Source organism: Encephalitozoon hellem, chromosome IX (genome assembly GCF_000277815.2).
Source record: "Encephalitozoon hellem ATCC 50504 chromosome IX, complete sequence".
Lineage (NCBI taxonomy): Eukaryota > Fungi > Microsporidia > Unikaryonidae > Encephalitozoon > Encephalitozoon hellem.
In genome coordinates this window covers 27,610-47,273 of record NW_004057898.1, presented here as the reverse complement: position 1 = coordinate 47,273, position 19,664 = coordinate 27,610, and the positions used below count along the sequence as shown (strand labels likewise).

The following is a 19,664-nucleotide window of genomic DNA, read 5'->3' as shown; positions in this document are numbered from 1 at the left end:
CCATTATTTGTACCTCTTAACTACTAGCACCATTTACTCAGGTCTGGCTTTTCGACAATCGGCCTATTTGGATCATAGAAATGACCTTTTTCTGTTTTGAATATGTTATCCATATCATCCTTAATGGTGCTTGCCACTTCGTTAAATGAAATATCATGTGCAGAGATACATTCCTCCATCTTAAATTTCTTGAATACCATTAGAAGATCCTCTGTTCCGTCCCTCCATTTTATCAGGCTCAATCCAATATCCCTAAGCTTACCAAGCACAAATTCTTTCTCGTACTTGCCTCCTGGCCTATTCTTGGCCTTTGTACTTCTGCTCCCCTTCATATTTTCTGTATAGCTGAACGATGTTTCGCTCATCCAATCGTCCTCCCTTTCTTCAAGAGCTTCTAATCTGTTCCTGTATTTTATAAAGGATCTTTTGATATCATCAAGAGATAGGAGCTTCTCCCTCAGAATATCACGTGATTCCCTTATGAGGCATTCATCATCTGTGCATAGTCTTAAAGCATTTCCCATACTTCTAGCCCTTATATACTCGCCAAAGGCCCCTTCCGGATCTTCTAGAAACTCCTCCAGCAATTTGCCTGATTCATAATGCCTTCCAGACTCTGAAAGCCTACAGGCCAACAGCTTGCAAAGATCCCTCCAATTTTCCTTGTCGCAAAGATCTAAGGCCTCTCTCCAATACAGATTTTCTAAAGATACCTCTAAAGCCTTCTCTATGTTCCCTGTTTTTTTAAAAAGGATCAAGGCCTTGTCGGGAGAAAGAAGCTCTGCACACAGATTGAAGTAATGTCCCTCTTCTCTAATGCTCAACCCACAGGCTTCATACATCAGTGCTTCTTCAACAAGGCTATGCTTTTTTATATATTCTCTTTCGAGATCAACCATTTCTGTTCTGCTCAGATGCCAAAGAGCATCGACTCTATTCTCAAGGAAATCATTAACTTTAAACCTCCGCAAACCTTCCTCACAGCTATGAATTAAAGAAAGAAAGTCCGACGAGTCTTTTCGGCAGGCCTCCATTGTTTCACGTATCAAGTTTTCATCGCAGCTCTCCAATGCAGAATTTATAACATTATCTATACTGGTTATAGATAGCATATACTCAATACCTGCCTTTAAGTCGTGCCTGGCCACCAAAAGTGCTAGATCTACTCTCTTTACTTTCACAAGCAAGAAAATAATAAACTTGAAATTCTTTTCTAGATCTAGAGACAAGAGTAGCTCATTGAAGAAATCTCTAGGTCTCCGTCCACACATATTAGAGTTCTTCTCGAGAGTATTTTCGTACTCACCTCTGCAGGTTTCCTGATCATAAGGCTCCCCTTTGTACTTCCATCCAACTAGATGAGCAAGGGCATTTGAACTTATTGACTCGTCATGCTTTATCATTCCATCAAAATGCTCTCTAGCATTTTCGGACTCCAGGACTACAGCAGAATTGAAAACCCTTCTAAGTCTTTTGGCCCTCTCACTTTCAAGGACGAAATCGAAGCCATCGAGCCTTTGAAGGGCTTCATTGAAAAATGATATCAGATGTGCATCTTTACATCCATCCACAAATTTCTTGAATTCAATATCATAGTCTAGAAATACCCTAAAGGGAACGACATGTCTCAGACATCCGTCTACTGCATCCTTATACTTCCCATCAAACAAAAGCTTCTTCACAAATGCTAGTGTATAAATCTTAGGGGTGTATGTTTCAAGTGTCCCGTGTCTAGTCATCCCAATCACTCTGAAATCTACGGCGCATAGAAGCTCTAGATTGTGATCGACCTGGCAAGTACTTTCTTTGGACTCAAAGAGAAACCTACACATACCCTCGGATACAGTGATCATGCCAAGCTCTCCAACTAAGAATGAAGCTACATTCTCCGTAATCTCGCCATTTATACAAAGCCCCATCCCATTATGGATATAAGTATCCTCCTCTATAACTATCTCAAACCTCTGCGACAGATCTACTCCAGAATATATCTTAGTGCCATCGTAGATGACAGATCCATCTTCTAATACCAGACACAATTTCTCCTTGAGATTATAGCACTTGGCAATACCTCCTGGTCCCCTCAATGCATCTTGCAATTGCCTACAAATACTATCTGTGCCTATAATGCTCGGCCATTTTCCCTCATCAGTCTCTGAGTTCTTATTTATGTATATTTCTTTTTCTTCACTCATTCCTTTGACAAGAAACGAGCTTCTGCCCTTCAGAAGGAGAAGGTTGCCAAACAGTAAAACAGAGTCAAACTCCTCTTTTAGAAGGAATGTCTTTACCCTCACAAAGTCACCATTCTCCCACCTGAAGATAGTCACCTCATCCTTCTGGAGAACCGCGCCTTTTTTTTTTCCTGGAAAGACATCAATAATGTTTTTATCAAGGTCAATTCTTGTGGAGAAGAATGGAGGGGGAATGATCTTTTCTGAAAAATCCGTGTAGAGTATACAGTTTCCATCAATTACATAGTATTCTGGCCCACAGCATGTCTTTTCCTTGAACAAAAAAACCCTTACTAGCTTCTCTTCGTCGTCAAATAGTACTGCATTCTTCTCGATGCATAAAAACCTACCAGACACCTGCTTTGAAATCTTCAGATACCAATGAAAATTCTTTGTGTAGAATACTTTGAGTAGGGAGCCTTGAGCATTTTTTTCAGCTGTAACAAGTAGATCTTCATTTTCAAGAAAGGATAGTGAAGTGCATCGTACGTCCAGTGGGTCTCCATGGTCAAGCCCATTAGGCTCAATGAAGCGAACATCTGTTCCTGTTGAACATCCAAATATATTATATTTGCTTCTCCAGCAAATGTCTACATACTTCCCCTCTTTACTTTTTCCTAATAGATTGAGTTCAGTATCATAAAAGAATATCGTTTTGCTGGTTAGCACTGCAAAAAGCCCATAGTCCGTCCATTCGACTCGGATGACGCCATCGAAATCAATCTCAATCGATTTCTTGAGGTCAATATATGTGTCAAAAAGAAGAATCTCATTGCCAGAGATAATAACACACCAATTCTCGTCCTTGGATATACTGACAGCATTAACCCCATTGTTCAGTCGTCCAATTTCGGAAGTTTCCCCCGTGCTCTTATTGATTAGATATATTGTGTTCAGCTCGTCTATTAGGAAGTACTCAAATGCTAAAGCATGGAAATGCTTTGGGACAAATGGAATCTCAAGCATCTTTGTGCCCGAATCATCATAAATGGCAGTACCCTTCGCAATGTATCCTTTGCTATAGATCCAGTCATCTTTGCCTATCTCGGCTATGCTCACATGCCGAGAAAAAAAATTTTCCATTCCTTATGGGGAATTTTGCCACCCAAAAATGTCTACTCCACAGTCACTCAAGAGCATTCCAAGAGAAGAGCATGGCTACAAATCCATATATCGCGACATAGACTTACTGAGAATGCGTCGCGTCATCACAGACAGCGTTTACAGACCTTGTAAGAAGTTAGAGGGAAAACAAACGATTAGAAAGGAGCAAAGAAGAGACTTCTTTGAATCTACTTTGTACAGAATAGATGCCTACGATCGACACTATTTGCATTTATCAAACCTAGATATTTCTGAAAGCATTTTTGAATTGATCATGGACAGATTAGAAAAGGAGTGGTTCTTCTTTATACGAGGCTTGGTGGCAAGGCATGTCAAGCAAGCAAAGCCATCTTCTTTTTGTGACATTTGCACAAGGTACATGTCAGAGAATGATGAGGCCCTTGTTGTGTGCCAAGGATGTGAAATATGTGTGCATGAAAATTGCTACGGAATCCAAGATCTAAGTAACTTCTGGCTGTGCAGAAAATGCATATATGGGGAATCCCTGGGAGAATGCTCATTCTGTGTTTCATCTAATGGTGCCTTCAAACAGACATCTGACAACAAATGGGGTCATGTTCTATGTGCCATATTCAACAGATCTCTTTCTTTTGGGCATCCTCTTTCAAAGGACCCTATTGATGTCAGCTCGTATAGAAAGGAGTCTGGATGCTTTTTCTGTGACGAAGGTCGTGGAACTGTGATACACTGCTCTTATTTTGCATGTCCTAAAAAATATCATGTTTCATGTGCTCTCGACAAGTGTTACTTTGACCTGAGAAATAGCTTGTCCTATTGTACCTTTCATAGTCCCTCAAAGAGAAATCCATACGAGCTAGGATACAGAAAGATAAACACATCGAATAGGTTTGGCTACGAAAGACTTCGCAACCCACCGATTATTAGGAAGAAAGTCCCGATGGGATGTCCCAAGCCCACGCTGTTCTCAAAGCTCAACAGCTTGCAGCCAATAGCCATACCATCTATCGTTTCAAGGATAAAAATACACGACCTAAAAGACAGGCATGACGTAGACATATCCAAAGTACTGAGATACTGGGAGCTAAAAAGAAGAATGATTGGGAAGCCTTTACTTGTTCTCCCTGATATTATACCTGGGAAGTTGTCAGATGATCTGTGGATGAACAAAAGAAAAATGTAATTTTGGTGATGTCAAAAGTGCTGGGTGCGGGAATCGAACCCGCATCTTGGCGGCCACAACGCCATGCTCTACCACTAAGCTAACTCAGCCGACATATGAGTTGGATGCGCTGTTCTGCTGATATGGGATGGTGTATGAGAATAAAGCTTCTATGTAGACCATTTCTTCATGTCTTTACCTCGTATGTGCCTTCGTAAGACAACCAGAAATTCCCCTTCTTATAAGGTTGGTTTGTTTTCCAAATCAAAATCCAATGCTAATGTAATCCCTTGAGGATGTCTGAGGGATTTTGCAAAAACTTCTACAGTAACAAGCTGGATCACCTTGAAGTGCTCATAGCAAAGAAAGCCAAGGTGCTTCGAGTTCTAGAACAGAAGCGAGCAGAGCTGAACAGGAGGGTCAGGTTTCTTAGAGAAGAGATATCTATTGTACAGGAGCCCAGTTCCAATGTTGGAATAGTTGTGGAAAAAATGGGAAAGATGCAAGTCCTGGTGAAAACAAATCCAGATGGTAAATACTTGGTAAAGGTAGAGCATGGGGTAAACTATGATGATCTTAAACCTGGAGTGAGGGTGGCTCTCCGTAGTGATTCGTATGATGTCCACAGGATACTTCCCACAAAGGTGGACCCACTTGTATCGCTTATGATGGTTGAGAAGGTTCCAGACTCCACATATCAAATGATAGGGGGGCTTGACGAGCAAATCAAGGAGATCAGGGAGGTCATTGAGCTTCCGATAAAGCATCCAGAGCTATTTGAGAATCTCGGGATTGCACAGCCCAAAGGAGTGCTTTTATATGGGCCTCCTGGAACAGGGAAGACTTTGTTGGCGCGAGCTGTAGCACATCATACCCAATGCAAGTTCATAAGGGTTTCAGGGTCTGAGTTGGTGCAAAAGTACATTGGAGAGGGATCGCGGCTAGTAAGAGAGCTTTTTGTTATGGCCAGAGAGCATGCACCGTCCATCATATTCATGGATGAAATCGACTCTATTGGCTCTACGAGAGGAGACTCTAATAAAGGAAGTGACAGTGAGGTGCAGAGAACCATGCTTGAGCTCCTGAACCAGCTCGACGGATTTGAATCCCACAACAACATCAAGGTTATCATGGCTACTAATAGAATCGACATCCTTGACCCTGCGTTGTTAAGAACTGGCAGAATTGATAGGAAGATCGAGTTCCCCCAGCCAAAAGAGTCTGCAAGGCTTGAGATCTTGAAAATCCACTCTAGAAAGATGAACCTTACCAAGGGAATTGATCTCGAGGCCATAGCAGGAAAGATGGTTGGATGCTCTGGGGCCGAGGTTAAGGCTGTATGCACAGAGGCAGGGATGTATGCTTTAAGAGAAAGGAGGGTTCACGTGACACAAGAGGACTTTGAAATGGCTGTTCATAAGGTATTGAAAAAAGCTGGGGACCTTAACTCCGACCTCAGAAAACTTTTGAAATAAACAAGGATCCTACTTGGCTAATGACGCTTATCTTTTGTTGGGCTGTTCCTATTTGTTACTATTGTTGAGGATTTATAGTATTTTTGATTTGGAGCTATTTTTCCTTAGATTAAGATTGGAGATGTGTGCTACAAACGAATTTCATCTAAGGATGCAACAATATAACGGTGATGTTACAACCCTTTAATGAAAAGCTTGACGGAAAAGCTTATAATGTACAGAAAGGATATCATGGACGCATGCATAAACTTGGGCCTACCCATGACGGTGAGGAGTACATCCATACAGATATTTGACAAGACCATCGGAAAAATACTTAGAGACGAAAAAGAAATGAAAGATGTAGTGTATGCAATAGTGATACTTGCCTCTAAATGTGAGGAGATACACGGAAGCATAGATGCTCTTATAAAGAAGCTTCCTGGGTCCAATAAAGAAAGCATTTTGAACTACGAGTCAGAGATGTTTGAGGCCCTGGATTATAATTTTCATTTTCCAAGCCTGTATCTCAGGATGTATGGAGTTCTTGCAATGCTTCAGGAAAAGGGTGCTATTAGAATTGCAACTGAAGCTATGGGCACAGCCAAGACCCCAGAAGACAACGATGGAGAAGAACCCTTTGTCTACGATGGAAAAGAATGTGTTGTCCTGTGTATCGACAAACTATGGGCATCTTCTGTACAAAAGATGGACAAAATACTTCTTTTAGACAAAGAATCATATAAGGAAATAGAGCTTGTGTATGCAAGCCTCCTCCTCCCTTGCGAAGTGTTTAGCTCGCTTGCTTTTCCTTTTAGCCAAGATAACGTTACCAAGCTCCGGAGTGCTTGCAGGGACTTTCGGTTCCCAGGCCAAAGCGGAAATCTTGTACATGTATGAATGCAGGCAGTCCCAAAATTGAGGAGAAAACCTTGTCAAGTTCAATAAATTTAATTGTATTTTCCAGGCTCATCTTCTACTGAGAAGAACGAGTTTGTTTGCAATTTCTTCAACACTATGGGATGGAGGAACCTCTTTTCCATTGGTAGACAAAACGAGTCCAAAGTCATAGTATCTTTCCATATAATCAAAGAAGTCCCCAATTGTTTGTGACCTTAGCATTTTGACCGTAACCCTTTTGCTTCCAATCATAACCTTGAACAGTACATCTCCATCTTTGGCTATTTCTAGTGTATCCTCGATATTAGCATGGGGAATGTCTCTATTGGAACGGCCTATCCGCCTTCCCTCTCCTACAAATGCAGATTTTGTGTCAATCTTCGGCGCTTTGGCCTCTTCTTTGTATTCCTCCTCTAACTTCTCTGTATAAATAACCTCCGCCGTATCTCCATGCAACCCAAGCAGAGATGCATCGAAGGTTCCCTTCTCTAACATTTCTTTGAGTCTAATATTGTCATTTACCGAAAAATCGTAGAACTTGTTTTCTACCAGAATGCCATTCTTGTATTGTGTTATTGACTTTCTCTGTGGGCTTTCTTCGACATAAAGCCCGCTTCGTCCCCCAGAGTACAAAACATTGCCCTTCTTCTTGGCCATCTCTATAGCCGCATGCAGGTTCCCTTGTGCCTCTTGATCGGCTTTTTTTGCTAAGTCGTATGAGCATCCGGCCTCCTCCATTATCTTTTTAATTCGAGCATCTAAGTCCATTGAACTCTCCAAGGGAAAAACATTTTTATCAAATAATTTCGAAAGCAGTGTTAGAATTCAGAGATTCTTGATTGGCCCTTGCAAAAAATAAGGGTCCAATGAGTATTCTATAAAAGCAGAGCTCCTGGGTATCATGGCAAATACTTTATGTTTTCTCCTTCAATACTTAAAAACTCTCTATTCGCCAGGCTTTCTATTCTTTCATCGAACATTTCCGATGGATGGCATTGCCCAAGAAGCTCTCTGAGCTTGCTCTTACTTAGTATCTTGTTTGCATTCATTTCTTTTACTATTTTACAGTCAAGAAGATCCTTATAAGGTTCCAGCCCATCAGGTATTCTTGTAGCCTCAGGCTGTCCCTGTAATGCAAAGCTATGAGGAATCAATGATTCCACGGAGGAATTTTCCTCCCAAAATCCTAAGTTTAGGGAATACTTCCCCTCCTCGACTCTCACTAGCTCTTTCTTCATTAGAATTTCAAGATTTTCATTCCAAGTCTTGCATACCTTCAAGCTCTCAATGTCTCTATCCTTCTCTGCCAAAAGCTTTATAATAAGGTACTGGGCCAAAGTAACCGTAACCGTACGTCCCAAGAACTCAATCTCACAGGACGAAAGCAGGTCATTCCATCTAACTATCTTTCTTCTATTTTTCTCCACCTCCTTATATCTCTCCTTGATCTCTTCCACGTCTCGAATCCCAAGACTAGCTTCTTCGTATCTAGGCCATTTGCATGACCGAAGAAGTAAAATCTCGTGTCCCATAAATAGCTTTTTCTCGGTGAAATCCTTTATCATACATCTCATCTTGTTCAGCTGGGTTTTTCCCGGATCAATTCTGTCTATCAGCAGGCTTTCCAAGTGTGTAGACACTGAAGACCGCGAAATAAGCCTATTTCCCAATTTATTTCGCAAAGCCGTTTCAAATACTTCCTTATTGTCACAAAAATGGAAAATCTCTCCAATCATCTCAAAAATATTTGACAGAAGAAATTCTCTCCATACGCTGCCCTCAAAATTGACTTCCACCATCCCTGTACTTTTCAAAACTTTCCTCGTGTCTACCCTGTCCTCCTTATTAGTTCCTGGGACACGAATTCTGTGCTCCATTCCCTCAATAATGTCTTCTTTAATCGTTATTCTTCCTCTCAGTAAGGAATCGGTCCACGCGCAGATACTCTCAATCGCACAGTCAGCATTGGTGTTCACAACTTCCTTTTTGCATCTCTTAATCCCCTTCCTAATTTTTTGATACCAATCGTCCCTATTATCTTCCTCTATTTCCTTGAACTTAAGGTAGATCCAATAGTATCCTTCAATAAATCTATCAATCGAAAGGCTCTTGATAACCTCTTTACAGTACATATCGATGACTTCCATAAGCCTTTTCTCAGAGCCAGATGCACAGAAAAAGCCTACACACAGCCTCATTTCATCCTCCCTATTCAGCATGCCAAAAACTTCCTCACTCGTATAATTCATAACTACCCTACGCATAAGGCCAGATTCAACTGCATAGAAGTAACCTTTCATATATTCAACTTTCCTGTACCTATCAATGAGATCTTTTATGCTCAGTATGTCCAGATTCTCATCATATATTTTCGAGCTGAAAACTGAAATCAAACACTCAATAATCCTTTCTGAAAACATATCAAAACATCCCCTATCCTGAAGTATGCAGATTATAACAGAAATCTGTCTCTCCCTGCAAAGTAGCTCAAACTCGTCAGGCATCTTCTTCTCACAGTGTTTATTGCCTGGCTCATTGGCACTACTTTGATTCAGTTTTTGCTTCTTGCAGGCAGGATGTTCCCAGACTCTGGGAGCTGACTCATTTGGCTTTTTGATCCTTCTTTTGCCTTCTATTTCCTCTTTTATATTATGTGTTAAAAACTCCACTATCTTATCTTCAATCCCCTTCACAAGCCGTGCAAATAGCCTCGGAGATAGCCTGGCAATAAACCTCTTTTCGACAGGTGCAATAGGATTAAACACCTTGCTGAAAAGGTCCATGCTTCTGCTCCAATGGAAGTTAAAATCATACAGATACTTCCCTATGCTAAGAGAATCTACTTCGCGTGCTTTTTCTATCGATCCGTCTACAAAGGTTTTAGATGCCCTTCTTATTACCTTCAAGGATTTCCTGCATGACTTACGCCTAGCCATGCGCCACGAGACCTGATAAATCTCCTCACAGGTTGATGATGCTACACCCTTGTTCAAATGCTCTTGCACAAAATTCTTCATAGCGGCAACGGATTCCCTTAGTTGCTGATTATTGCAGTCTTTCATTAAACTAGAATAAATGGGGCTAGAGGTAAGAGAAACAAATAGTCATTGTAGAGAGATGATATTTATTGATGCCATACACACAACATTCAGTAACATTTATCAAGTATCATTCTGAGTCTACTCCCAGCATTCACTCCCTGCAGCAGAGTAGAGTCCTTATCAACAAGGACATATTTTATCGACGAGCCCCGTATAGAACACACAGAAATACTATCCAGCCCAGGATGATTGCTAAGTATGTTCACTTCCAAAAGGCTTAGATTGAGGTATGGATCTATGTTGCTCAGTACCCCAGATACATATACTCCAGCCTTCAGCATCACGAAGATTCGTTTTCCTATGTTGGATCTGAAAAACTCATAAAACAACATGCTCACAGCTCAAGGGCAATCTCGGCGAGGTAAAACTAATCAGGCTCAGTAATTTTTACAGAATACTTATGAGCTTCTTCAGTATATCTATTTCAGACATTTTAGACTTACTACCGACAAGGACAAGGTGCTTCTTAGCCCTGGTCAGAGCAACATTGAGCCTCTCGGAACTCTCCATCACCTCACACTTGGAAACAGGGTCAAAAACAACAACAACCTTGTCATCCTCACTACCCTGAAACCTGTCTACAGTCTCCACAGCACACCTGGTTTTCTCCCTTATTAAATCTACTTGCGCATTAAAGTAGCAGAGAATTGTGCATTTTTCGAAGGAAGGCACTAGCGATATAAAGTCTACAATGTCCGTGTCAATAAACTCAACAGAGGACGGCCTTTTCTTGCCAACGAGCTCACCATTATAGAACAGCGTGTTCGACAGCCTCATTATCTCATTTCCCATTCTGTATTGAATTCGGAGCTTAGAATAGTCTTCCCCAAGAAGATACTCGAAAAGAGAAAGACTTAGCTCCTTGGAGCTTCTCGAAAGAGGTTTTAGCTGAAGATGATCACCCACAATTACAAATTTTGTAGAAATGCTTACCGGTATCAATGCTAGAAGAAGATGCATCTGAGAACCTTCATCAACAACACAAAAATCGAACTGCCTGTTTACATAGATAGGATCTGAAAACGAGAAACACGTTCCTACAACGAGCTCTATGTTCTCAAAGAATACCTTGGCCTCGGTGGTGGCTTTGAAGAAGAATCCCTCCTTCCCAGCAGTGTATATTCTGATTCCACTCAGTTTCTTTGTAATATTTGCCAAGGCAAGGTTTGTATAGCATATCAAAAGAACCTTTTTCTTGAGATGGACAAGGATTTTTATCAACAAACATATAAGAGTACTTTTTCCCGTTCCTGGCATCCCATGTATAATTCTATAGTTCTTGCAATTCAATGATAGGAATAGTGCAGAACGCTGGTCATCATTGAGTCTTAAGAATTCTTCTCTAAAAACCTCAGGTATTGAGATTTTGTCTTCGTCTAACGCATAGCTTTTGTAAGATCCTGGTATATTCGAAAAGGCCTTGTCCTCGGCATTTTCATTCATTCGGAGTCTTTTCCTTTGCTTTTCTTCTTTATCGCTGTCTAGAGTCTCCTTATCACTCTCAAAGCATTCATTCAGTTCCTCGGTCAGCACGGAGCTCACATCACTCAGGCTTGGTTCATTGGACTCATCATCTATTCCAAGGCCCTTCTGCTCCATAGGCAGGACAAACCCCCCGATAACTTCAGGCGTGCAATATCTTGGATATGCAATGTGGATAAGCGAGAACCTCATGAACCTAAAGAATATATCAGAGGCCCCAAAAGACACATACATCCTTTCCTCTTTTTTGAAAAGAACTTCTTCATTTAGCCTTACTAGTAACTTGTTTCCATTGGTCTCCTCGACAATTCCTTTTGAAATCTTTACAAGATCAGAGCTGAAGAGGGTCAGATATATGTTGTTCGGGGGAAGCCCGCCCTGAATATCCAGTCCTATCAACGTATTCCTCTGGTATCTGAGAGTTGCAGGAATAAAAGATTCTACCGCTCTTTCCTCCTCTTCGTCTATTGCCTCCAGCTGCCTTCTCAGAAAGTGTGTTTTCTCTAGTCCTTTTATTTTCAGCAAGGCACTGCAGCTGTAGTCTTCACACAGACATTCGCAAGACTCATTGAATACGGCAATCTTATTCCTAAGATTAAGCAGACTCCTGATTTCCTGGTGCCTTAGCTTGACCTCAATCAACTCGCCAGCAGGAATGTAATATAGGTATGGGGAGAAGTCGCTTCCCGTCTTTTCTTTGAGCATGAGGGCATAGAGAATCACCTGTGCACGGTGCTCTGGCCGTTGCGACTTGGCGCTTTTGATCTCTAAAACCTTATCAATTCCAATTGCATCTGCATCTCCTTTGATATTGAATAAAAGAGACATGAGCCTTTTCTCCGTCTCAACTGTCTCAAATCTATAGTCCTTAAACATGTGTATGTTCCTTATAAGCTTCAATGTTTCGTTGAGGGCCGTCTTCTCATCGATTCCACATTTATACATTAGCATGACATTCTCAGAAATCCCTTTCTTTGCCTGGCTTATCAAGAAGTCATGAGCGAAGTTTTTATGCATCAAGGCCCTTTCCATGATAAAATGAACTATGACTCCAATAAAAACTCTTGCGTCTGTGTGAGAAAGCCTTATTGAAGCGATCTTCGCGTTTACATAGCGCCTGTTTCTGCAAACTAAAGATTCAGACAGTGTGGTAATGGCAACAGGATTGTCCTCCACCACGAGATAGTTTCTCGTATCTGTGACAAAAATCTTGCTCCTTTGGGTGCTCTGCTCTGTGTTTTCTTTCCCACATTCAGAGGAACATTCCTCACATTCAGATTCAAAGACTTCATCCAGACAATCAACATCAGAGGCTTCATCCTTCTCCGAGCAGCAAATGCAGCGAAGAACAGTGACACGGCTGTTTACCTTATATTCAATATCGCGCCACTCCCCGGATAAGTGGCATTCAATGTCATCTCCTATTAACACCGTGAAATCCTTGATTTTCCTGATATCCCTTATTGTAAACTTCGAATACACAGAAATCTCCTTTTCTTTCGTACTTATTGCATGGTCTGTGGAAGTGAAGAATGCATCCATATCTGTTGAATCGTCGTGATCCTTGTCGGAATGAAGAGGATTTCCTGCATCCTCATTCCAAAAATCCAGCGTTGAGATATTTGGCCTTTCTATTTTCCTCGGAACTGTTTTTGCACAGCTCTTAGATTCCTCCCATTTTACTGAAAGCTCTTTCTCCATCGGCATGCTAAGAAATGGGTACAATGGGCTTAAAATGGCAGTCTATTCTTGCATGCGGCCCAAGGTGCAAACTTATTTCGGCCCCTTGCCAAAAACGGTAAGGGAAGAATAGATGTCCTTATTTGTTCGATTTCTCCATGAGGTAAAGATTTGTAAATTTGAAACAAAGTAAATAAAAGCTCTTCCCTAATTTCGTCAGGACAAGCAAACAAAATAATCATGCTAAGGAGTGAAAAGATGTGTTTAGTGTCGATGTATTTCAGCAAGGACACAGCAAAGCAAACAATTACCGAGATAGGAAAGAACGGGCTGCTCCACTTCAAAGATCTTAATAAGGACATCAAGAGCGAGAATCTGCTATATACCAGAGAAATAACACACATGGAAAAACTCATTTCGAGACTACAGTATCTAACTGGAGATGTCAACGAGGTTGACGAGGGAATCAAGCACAGCGACATAGATCAGGTGGAGGAGCAGGTTAACAAATTTTTTTCTAGGTTGACACAACTGAAGTCGATAAAGAAGGAGACCAATACGAATCAAACCAAGTTAAAGGAGGATCTGTACATGCTGGAGGAGACCGAGAACTTCCTTGGAACGGTTACGGAGGAAGCGCATCTTGTCCAGTTTGATTTTATGACCGGGATAGTCGAGAAAGGTAAAAAGCTCTTGATAAGAAAGGTACTTCACCAGGCATTGCGAAGAAATTTAGTGATAAGGACAAGGGATGTTGAGGACGGAACAAAGGCTGTATTTATTGTGTTTGCACATGGGAGTGAGGCACTGGAGAAGGTTAAGGACATATTTTCCTCTCTGGGAGGGAGGATACTTGACCATAAGAAGTTCAGGGAGTGCAAGCGAGGGCTGCTTGAGCTGAGTGCAACTATAAGCCAGATGCAACAGATTGAAGATCATAATGATGAAGCAATAGGAAAAGAGCATGAAAAGATCAGGCATCTTGCAAATACCTGGAGATATTATCTAAACAAGGAAATGAAGATATATCAAACTCTCAACAAGCTCAGCTTCGACTTTGATCGGGATTGTCTTGTGGGGGAGGCTTGGATTCTCAGAGAGAACATAAACAAGCTGAAAAGGATCAATGAGATTAAAGGGGACGGAACGAGTCTGTTTGCATTTGAAGTTACAGAAAGCAAGGAGATGCCGCCCACATACTTTAAGACAAACGAGTTTACGGAGCCCTTTCAGATTCTCACGAATACCTATGCAATCCCGTCGTATGGAGAAATCAATCCTGCCGTATTTACACTGTTCACTTTTCCTATGCTCTTTGGATGTATGTTTGGGGATGTGTTTCACGGGTTACTGCTTCTCTGCCTATCGATGTATCTGATAAGGAACTCAAAGAAGTTTAAGAATTGTTCCGAGACCTTACAGATGATTGTAAGTGGGAAGTACATAATCTTTTCGTTCTCGCTTGGAGCCATGTTCTTTGGGCTTCTATACTCTGATTTTGGGTCTCTTGCGATTCCTCTATTCTCTTCAAGCAAAGACAGTAATCGAACCTATCCATTTGGAGTTGACCACATGTGGCACCACTCCAAGAATGAAATGGTCTTTCTCAATTCTATGAAGATGAAGATGTCGATAATAATAGGGTTTCTACACATGAGCCTGGGAGTAGTTATTTCCTTCCTGAATGCGATATACTTCAACGAGCCTGTGGAGATATACGGTGTGCTTGTTCCTCAGACAATTGTCTTCTGCTCATTCGTTGGATACATGGTATTCTTGATAATTTACAAATGGCTAGTTACATCCAACTATCCGTCGATAATCGGGGTTCTTGTAAACATGTTTACGAACCCGTTCGTTGTCACTGAAGAGATCTATCCTTATCAGCATCGGGTGCAGCTCTTCTTATTGTTTTTGATGCTTCTATGCATTCCCTGGATGTTGTTAGGAAAGCCTATATACATGATGTCCAAGAATATGGTGAAAAGAGAAGAGATTTCAAGCCTATGGATCAATCAATTTATCCACGTCGTTGAGTTTGGCCTTGGACTCATTTCCAATACTTCCTCGTATCTTAGGCTATGGGCAGTTTCTCTTGCCCATGCTCAGCTTACCAGGGTTTTGCACGAGTTTACGATAGGGAAGGAAGGGTTCATTATGCCTGTTGCACTTTCTGGTATTTACGTCGTTGGAACTCTTGTTCTTCTTATTGGAATGGAAGGTCTTGGATCATGCCTTCATGCTATGAGACTCAATTGGGTTGAATTTCATTCGAAGTTCTTTAGGGGAAAAGGATATCTGTTTGAGCCGCTTGGATTCAATATACCTCTTGATGATGAGTGAATATATGCCCGGAACGTTTCTTAATTACTCTGGTATTTCTAAAGCGGAGAATGCCTGATGGAAATAAATTGGATTATATATTTACATCTAGCTTTTTGTTTTCAGGTCTGTTCCTTCCGGGGTGAAGGAAAAAGGAAATTCCCTACGGGGGAATCGAACCCCCACCTCCTGCTTGAAAGGCAGACATCCTAACCACTAGACCAGTAGGAATCTCATAGCTGGATCCATCGGTGTCTTGGTCCTTCATCACAATGCCACTCGAGGAGCCCCTCTAGATGGCACATTTGGCTAGATCTCCTCTCAAAGTAATATTGTTTGGTGAGCATGCCGTATTATCAGGAGAAAGATGCCTTGCTGTTGCAGTAGATGTATATGGATATCTAACAATTGAGTCTTCTAAGAGCACTGAGGCTGTTGCTGTTGATGCAGAAGGTAATTATATGGACCTATTTGAGAAATGGAGATACGCCATTCCTGGCTTTCGTTTGACTCTGTCTTTGGATGCCGCATTGGGGTGTGGTCTGGGCACAAGTGCAGCCATATCGCTTCTGTTATCATATGCCAAGGCCCGCAGTCCAGATATATTAGAGGAAGCTCTTGAAATGGAGAATGCATTCCATGGAAAAGCGTCTGGCGTTGACGTGATGGCCTGCTATACCGGCGGGTTGATCTCCTTTAGAAAAGGCGTTGTTGAAAGGCTTTCTATTCACCACCTTTCTCAATTCAAAATACTCATCTTCAACACTAGGATACCCAAGAACACAGAGTCTGCCATCAGGCTAGGGAGGCGCAAGAAAGAGTTGTACGGCGAAATAGGAAAAGTTTCAGAAGAGGCATACAAACTTTTACAAAGAGAGTTTACCTTGGAGGAACTGTACAGACTCATTAGGAAGAACCAAGACCTGTTAGATGAACTGGGGGTTTGCCCTAGAGAGATAAAGGACATAATAGATAAAATGAGAGAGATTGGTATTGAGGCAAAGATAACGGGTGCCGGCTGCGGAGGACATCTTTTAACAGTAGTAAAAAAAGAACAGGAGATCCCCGGATGGACATCTGTATCGATTGATCTGAATGGGTTCCATGCTTTCGATGTCTGGAAATAATGTGTTGTGCCCACTTAACTACCCCATGTCTTCGGTAATTGAAATACCAAATGCATGCTTCGAATCTATGAGCAGTTACGGTAAATGCAGAATAGTGTCGCTAGTCGGGAAAAGAACCTCGGCAATCATATCATATGGAGACGACCTCAAGATCGCTCAGAGGGTTCTTGACGAGCATCCCGACGAAGAGTTTCAGTGCAGTGAGTTCTTTATGGCAGGAAATGATGTTTTGCTAGCACTTGGAGGCAGGCTTGGCATCATAAAAATAATAAACCTGTCCAAGGGGGCATTTATAGGGCACATTAGAGCCCATGGAGGGTGCATTTCTTCAATCAAAAGATATGGAAACGAATATCTGCTGAGTTGTAGCGAAGATACAACAATAAAGATGTGGAATGTTTCAGGATTGACATGTGTCTGTATATTTGGAGGCTACAGTGGGCACAAGGACTATGTCTTATCAATAGACGTAAGTAGTGATATGAAGTATCTGGCATCCTGCGGAACAGATTGTTCGATAAAAATATGGAGAATTCCATCGAACCTGAACAAGCTAGAGTGCATATCCCCTATTTATTCGTCCACAGACATATGCAAATTTCCTATTGAATGTGTAAGGTTTTACAGAGAGCTTCTTATATTCTATTCTGGGGAAAGAAAAATTCATGCAGTCTCCCTGAAATACGAAGAAGCGAAATCTTCTGTAGAAGTTGTGCTTGCTGGGGAAATCGTATTGAAGAGGCGGTTATTCCGGAAGTTTGATATAAGTGGAGATATTCTGGTGGCTTTAATGGAACCACACGATATAGTTATGTTCGACATGAACGACATCGGCTTTATTTCACACCCTAAAATATTGGAGTCCATTAAAAAGGAAAAGATCCAGGATTTCTGTGTGGTTGAGAATCGGATGTTTGTTCTGTTTGAGAACACCCATCTTATGGCAATAGATCTAACTTGATGTTTGTATATCCTATAAATATGTAGGCTTATATTTTGAAGTCTCTTACTTTTCTCCGAGTTTCCTCTGCAATCCTATTTTTATTTCTTGTGTGATCGTTCCTAATTCTTCTAATTTCATATATGGCCTCCATCTTCTTTCCTCCATTGAGAATTTGGTTGATTTCAAGATGTGCATTGCTTATAGCTTCTATTAGCTCTTCATGATCAAGTGGGAATGTTAGTAGCTCGATGAACGTGGAGAAGGAGAGATTTATGAGCTCCTTGAACCTTTCTTTGTCAAACCTCACCGAGGGGAACGACGTGTTTACAGGGACACCATTCTCCACCTTGTAGCTTGTTCCGAAGCTTGTATATGAAGATGGTATTTGTGGAGGTGTCTTCTTCTTGAATTTCGGAGGGGCTGGCCAGGTGCTCACAGGCATTTTGGGGAGAAGAATTCTCGACTAATATCCTACTCTTCTTGGCCTATCCTATCCTTTAGAATGTCGTCAAGAAGAATCGGGTCAAACTTCCAGTGAATGACTTCGTCGCTGACAAATGAGTCGATGAACTCCTGTTCAAAGCTTTGACGCTTCTTGTTTGCCATGGGTTCGAGGAATGACACAAACAAGTCATCAGACAAAGTGGCACCTGCCCAAGCACCAGGACTTCATGGTGCGCTTGAACATAAGAAAAAAATGAAGAGAGTGGTAGTAGGGAGTGAAAATTTCCCTGATTTGGATTCAGAGAGGCGTCCTGAGACAGGCTGTTTCCAACCTTCAATTGGGAAGATAGTGATTCCAAGAATAGAGCCGGATACAAGAGGTGCCTTCTTTATTTTCACAAATAAAAGCATAAGAGGAGAGGACGATCCTGCTCTAAGGTTTATCCCATGCATACCAGGGGCGTTTGGTCTTGTGAACCTGACAGAATTCAAGGAGATAAAACCATTCGAAAAGCAACGTCCATACAGTATAAAGGAATCTCGAAAGATATCTTACAATAGATTTGATGCTACGAGCGAGTCAAGATGTAGTGAGATGGATGCCAAAGACAAGGAACTGCTAGAAATGAGAAGGTTATTTTGTAATGTGTGCCTTATATTTGGATGTAGATGGCATTCCAAGACAAACGGAATTTGTATCAAGCCTGTGGGGTTTAAGAGCAGCCCATCAGTGCTAAAACCTGAGTCCGGAAAAATCTGCGGGAGTATATGCAGGAAAATGAAGAGCCTGCACGGAGGTATCACAAGAAATGAGATAGACCAGGCAACATATAGCGATCTTTACAGTGACTGCTGGGCATCTCAGGGCTATGAATGCATAGCCTCCTTACTTTTTTACTTTAGATGTAAAAGGTACATACCATGCAAAGAAATAAAGGAATTTTGTACGGCCTTCATAGGACGGCATAAGTATGTAGTGGGAAACAGGAACAAAGGAGGCATAGACCCCTCTGCCTTCTTTACGCCATGTGATCACCTTGGAGACTGTACGGAAGACAACGGATGCATATGTGTCTCCAATAGGACTAACTGTGAGATGTCGTGTCTTTGCATAGGTTGCAAGAACTTCTTTATGGGATGCAAGTGTTTGCATGCATGTGGCAACAAATGTGCATGCAGACAGGCAATGAGAGAGTGCATGGGAATATGTTCATGTGATTTATGCGGAAATAAGGATTTACAGATGGGCAAGGCCGAGCCAACATTTGTGGCGCCTAGCCAAATAGAAGGACGCGGCTTGTTTGCCCAAAAGAAGATATTGAAAGGCAAGCTTGTTATTGAGTATGTGGGGGAAATAATAAGCAACGAGGAAGCTGAGAGAAGGGGAGCCTTTTATGATCTAAGAAGGAGTTCATATCTGTTTGATCTATATAGTAGAGAGGGAGTGCCTTTTTATGTCATTGATTCCAGATTCATAGGAAACAAGTCGAGATTCATCAATCACTCGAAGAGGAATTCGAACCTAAATGCACTTATTTTACTTGTAAACGGGACTAGAAGAATAGGGTTCTATGCGAGCAGAGACATAGACAAGGGAGAAGAGCTATTTTTTGACTATGAGTACAGCAAGGAGCACAAAGAAAAGCATGGGATAGTTGACTGAGGTCGGAATGTGCAGTTTCCTGGAATAAGTAAAAGCATGAATTAAATGTACCTTTTTGTACCCTGGCAG

General features: G+C 41.5%; 13 protein-coding genes and 2 non-coding genes across 15 annotated transcripts; 7 read left to right on the top strand and 8 right to left on the bottom strand.

The window, feature by feature from the left end:
- Positions 1–23: 23 nt before the first annotated feature.
- Positions 24–3,317, bottom strand: EHEL_091910 (IkappaB kinase complex subunit IKAP; the record flags this gene model as incomplete). The annotated part of the gene is made up of 1 exon (XM_003888015.1): positions 24–3,317. The coding sequence occupies one exon, from the start codon at positions 3,315–3,317 to the stop codon at positions 24–26; it is 3,294 nt and encodes a 1,097-aa protein (XP_003888064.1).
- Positions 3,318–3,345: 28 nt separating this feature from the next.
- EHEL_091900 (PHD zinc finger domain-containing protein) lies at positions 3,346–4,500 on the top strand (the record flags this gene model as incomplete). Its single annotated transcript, XM_003888014.1, has 1 exon — positions 3,346–4,500. One exon carries the CDS (start codon positions 3,346–3,348, stop codon positions 4,498–4,500), a length of 1,155 nt encoding a protein of 384 aa, XP_003888063.1.
- Positions 4,501–4,518: 18 nt separating this feature from the next.
- EHEL_091890 lies at positions 4,519–4,589 on the bottom strand. Its single transcript has one exon. It is a non-coding gene; the product is annotated as a tRNA-His (tRNA).
- A 186-nt stretch (positions 4,590–4,775) lies between these two features.
- Positions 4,776–5,954, top strand: EHEL_091880 (ATP-dependent 26S proteasome regulatory subunit; the record flags this gene model as incomplete). Its single annotated transcript, XM_003888013.1, has 1 exon — positions 4,776–5,954. The coding sequence occupies one exon, from the start codon at positions 4,776–4,778 to the stop codon at positions 5,952–5,954; it is 1,179 nt and encodes a 392-aa protein (XP_003888062.1).
- A 186-nt stretch (positions 5,955–6,140) lies between these two features.
- EHEL_091870 (uncharacterized protein) lies at positions 6,141–6,833 on the top strand (the record flags this gene model as incomplete). The annotated part of the gene is made up of 1 exon (XM_003888012.1): positions 6,141–6,833. The coding sequence occupies one exon, from the start codon at positions 6,141–6,143 to the stop codon at positions 6,831–6,833; it is 693 nt and encodes a 230-aa protein (XP_003888061.1).
- A 69-nt stretch (positions 6,834–6,902) lies between these two features.
- EHEL_091860 (uncharacterized protein) lies at positions 6,903–7,601 on the bottom strand (the record flags this gene model as incomplete). Its single annotated transcript, XM_003888011.1, has 1 exon — positions 6,903–7,601. The coding sequence occupies one exon, from the start codon at positions 7,599–7,601 to the stop codon at positions 6,903–6,905; it is 699 nt and encodes a 232-aa protein (XP_003888060.1).
- Positions 7,602–7,732: 131 nt separating this feature from the next.
- On the bottom strand, positions 7,733–9,895 carry EHEL_091850 (uncharacterized protein; the record flags this gene model as incomplete). Its single annotated transcript, XM_003888010.1, has 1 exon — positions 7,733–9,895. One exon carries the CDS (start codon positions 9,893–9,895, stop codon positions 7,733–7,735), a length of 2,163 nt encoding a protein of 720 aa, XP_003888059.1.
- Positions 9,896–9,981: 86 nt separating this feature from the next.
- On the bottom strand, positions 9,982–10,266 carry EHEL_091840 (small nuclear ribonucleoprotein; the record flags this gene model as incomplete). The annotated part of the gene is made up of 1 exon (XM_003888009.1): positions 9,982–10,266. One exon carries the CDS (start codon positions 10,264–10,266, stop codon positions 9,982–9,984), a length of 285 nt encoding a protein of 94 aa, XP_003888058.1.
- A 55-nt stretch (positions 10,267–10,321) lies between these two features.
- On the bottom strand, positions 10,322–13,117 carry EHEL_091830 (DNA helicase; the record flags this gene model as incomplete). The annotated part of the gene is made up of 1 exon (XM_003888008.1): positions 10,322–13,117. One exon carries the CDS (start codon positions 13,115–13,117, stop codon positions 10,322–10,324), a length of 2,796 nt encoding a protein of 931 aa, XP_003888057.1.
- Positions 13,118–13,336: 219 nt separating this feature from the next.
- EHEL_091820 (vacuolar-type H+-ATPase subunit I) lies at positions 13,337–15,439 on the top strand (the record flags this gene model as incomplete). Its single annotated transcript, XM_003888007.1, has 1 exon — positions 13,337–15,439. The coding sequence occupies one exon, from the start codon at positions 13,337–13,339 to the stop codon at positions 15,437–15,439; it is 2,103 nt and encodes a 700-aa protein (XP_003888056.1).
- Positions 15,440–15,577: 138 nt separating this feature from the next.
- EHEL_091810 lies at positions 15,578–15,649 on the bottom strand. Its single transcript has one exon. It is a non-coding gene; the product is annotated as a tRNA-Glu (tRNA).
- Positions 15,650–15,714: 65 nt separating this feature from the next.
- EHEL_091800 (mevalonate kinase) lies at positions 15,715–16,545 on the top strand (the record flags this gene model as incomplete). Its single annotated transcript, XM_003888006.1, has 1 exon — positions 15,715–16,545. The coding sequence occupies one exon, from the start codon at positions 15,715–15,717 to the stop codon at positions 16,543–16,545; it is 831 nt and encodes a 276-aa protein (XP_003888055.1).
- Positions 16,546–16,570: 25 nt separating this feature from the next.
- EHEL_091790 (uncharacterized protein) lies at positions 16,571–17,506 on the top strand (the record flags this gene model as incomplete). The annotated part of the gene is made up of 1 exon (XM_003888005.1): positions 16,571–17,506. The coding sequence occupies one exon, from the start codon at positions 16,571–16,573 to the stop codon at positions 17,504–17,506; it is 936 nt and encodes a 311-aa protein (XP_003888054.1).
- A 28-nt stretch (positions 17,507–17,534) lies between these two features.
- Positions 17,535–17,930, bottom strand: EHEL_091780 (uncharacterized protein; the record flags this gene model as incomplete). Its single annotated transcript, XM_003888004.1, has 1 exon — positions 17,535–17,930. The coding sequence occupies one exon, from the start codon at positions 17,928–17,930 to the stop codon at positions 17,535–17,537; it is 396 nt and encodes a 131-aa protein (XP_003888053.1).
- A 255-nt stretch (positions 17,931–18,185) lies between these two features.
- Positions 18,186–19,595, top strand: EHEL_091770 (putative methyl transferase; the record flags this gene model as incomplete). Its single annotated transcript, XM_003888003.1, has 1 exon — positions 18,186–19,595. The coding sequence occupies one exon, from the start codon at positions 18,186–18,188 to the stop codon at positions 19,593–19,595; it is 1,410 nt and encodes a 469-aa protein (XP_003888052.1).
- Between the last annotated feature and the right edge of the window lie 69 nt (positions 19,596–19,664).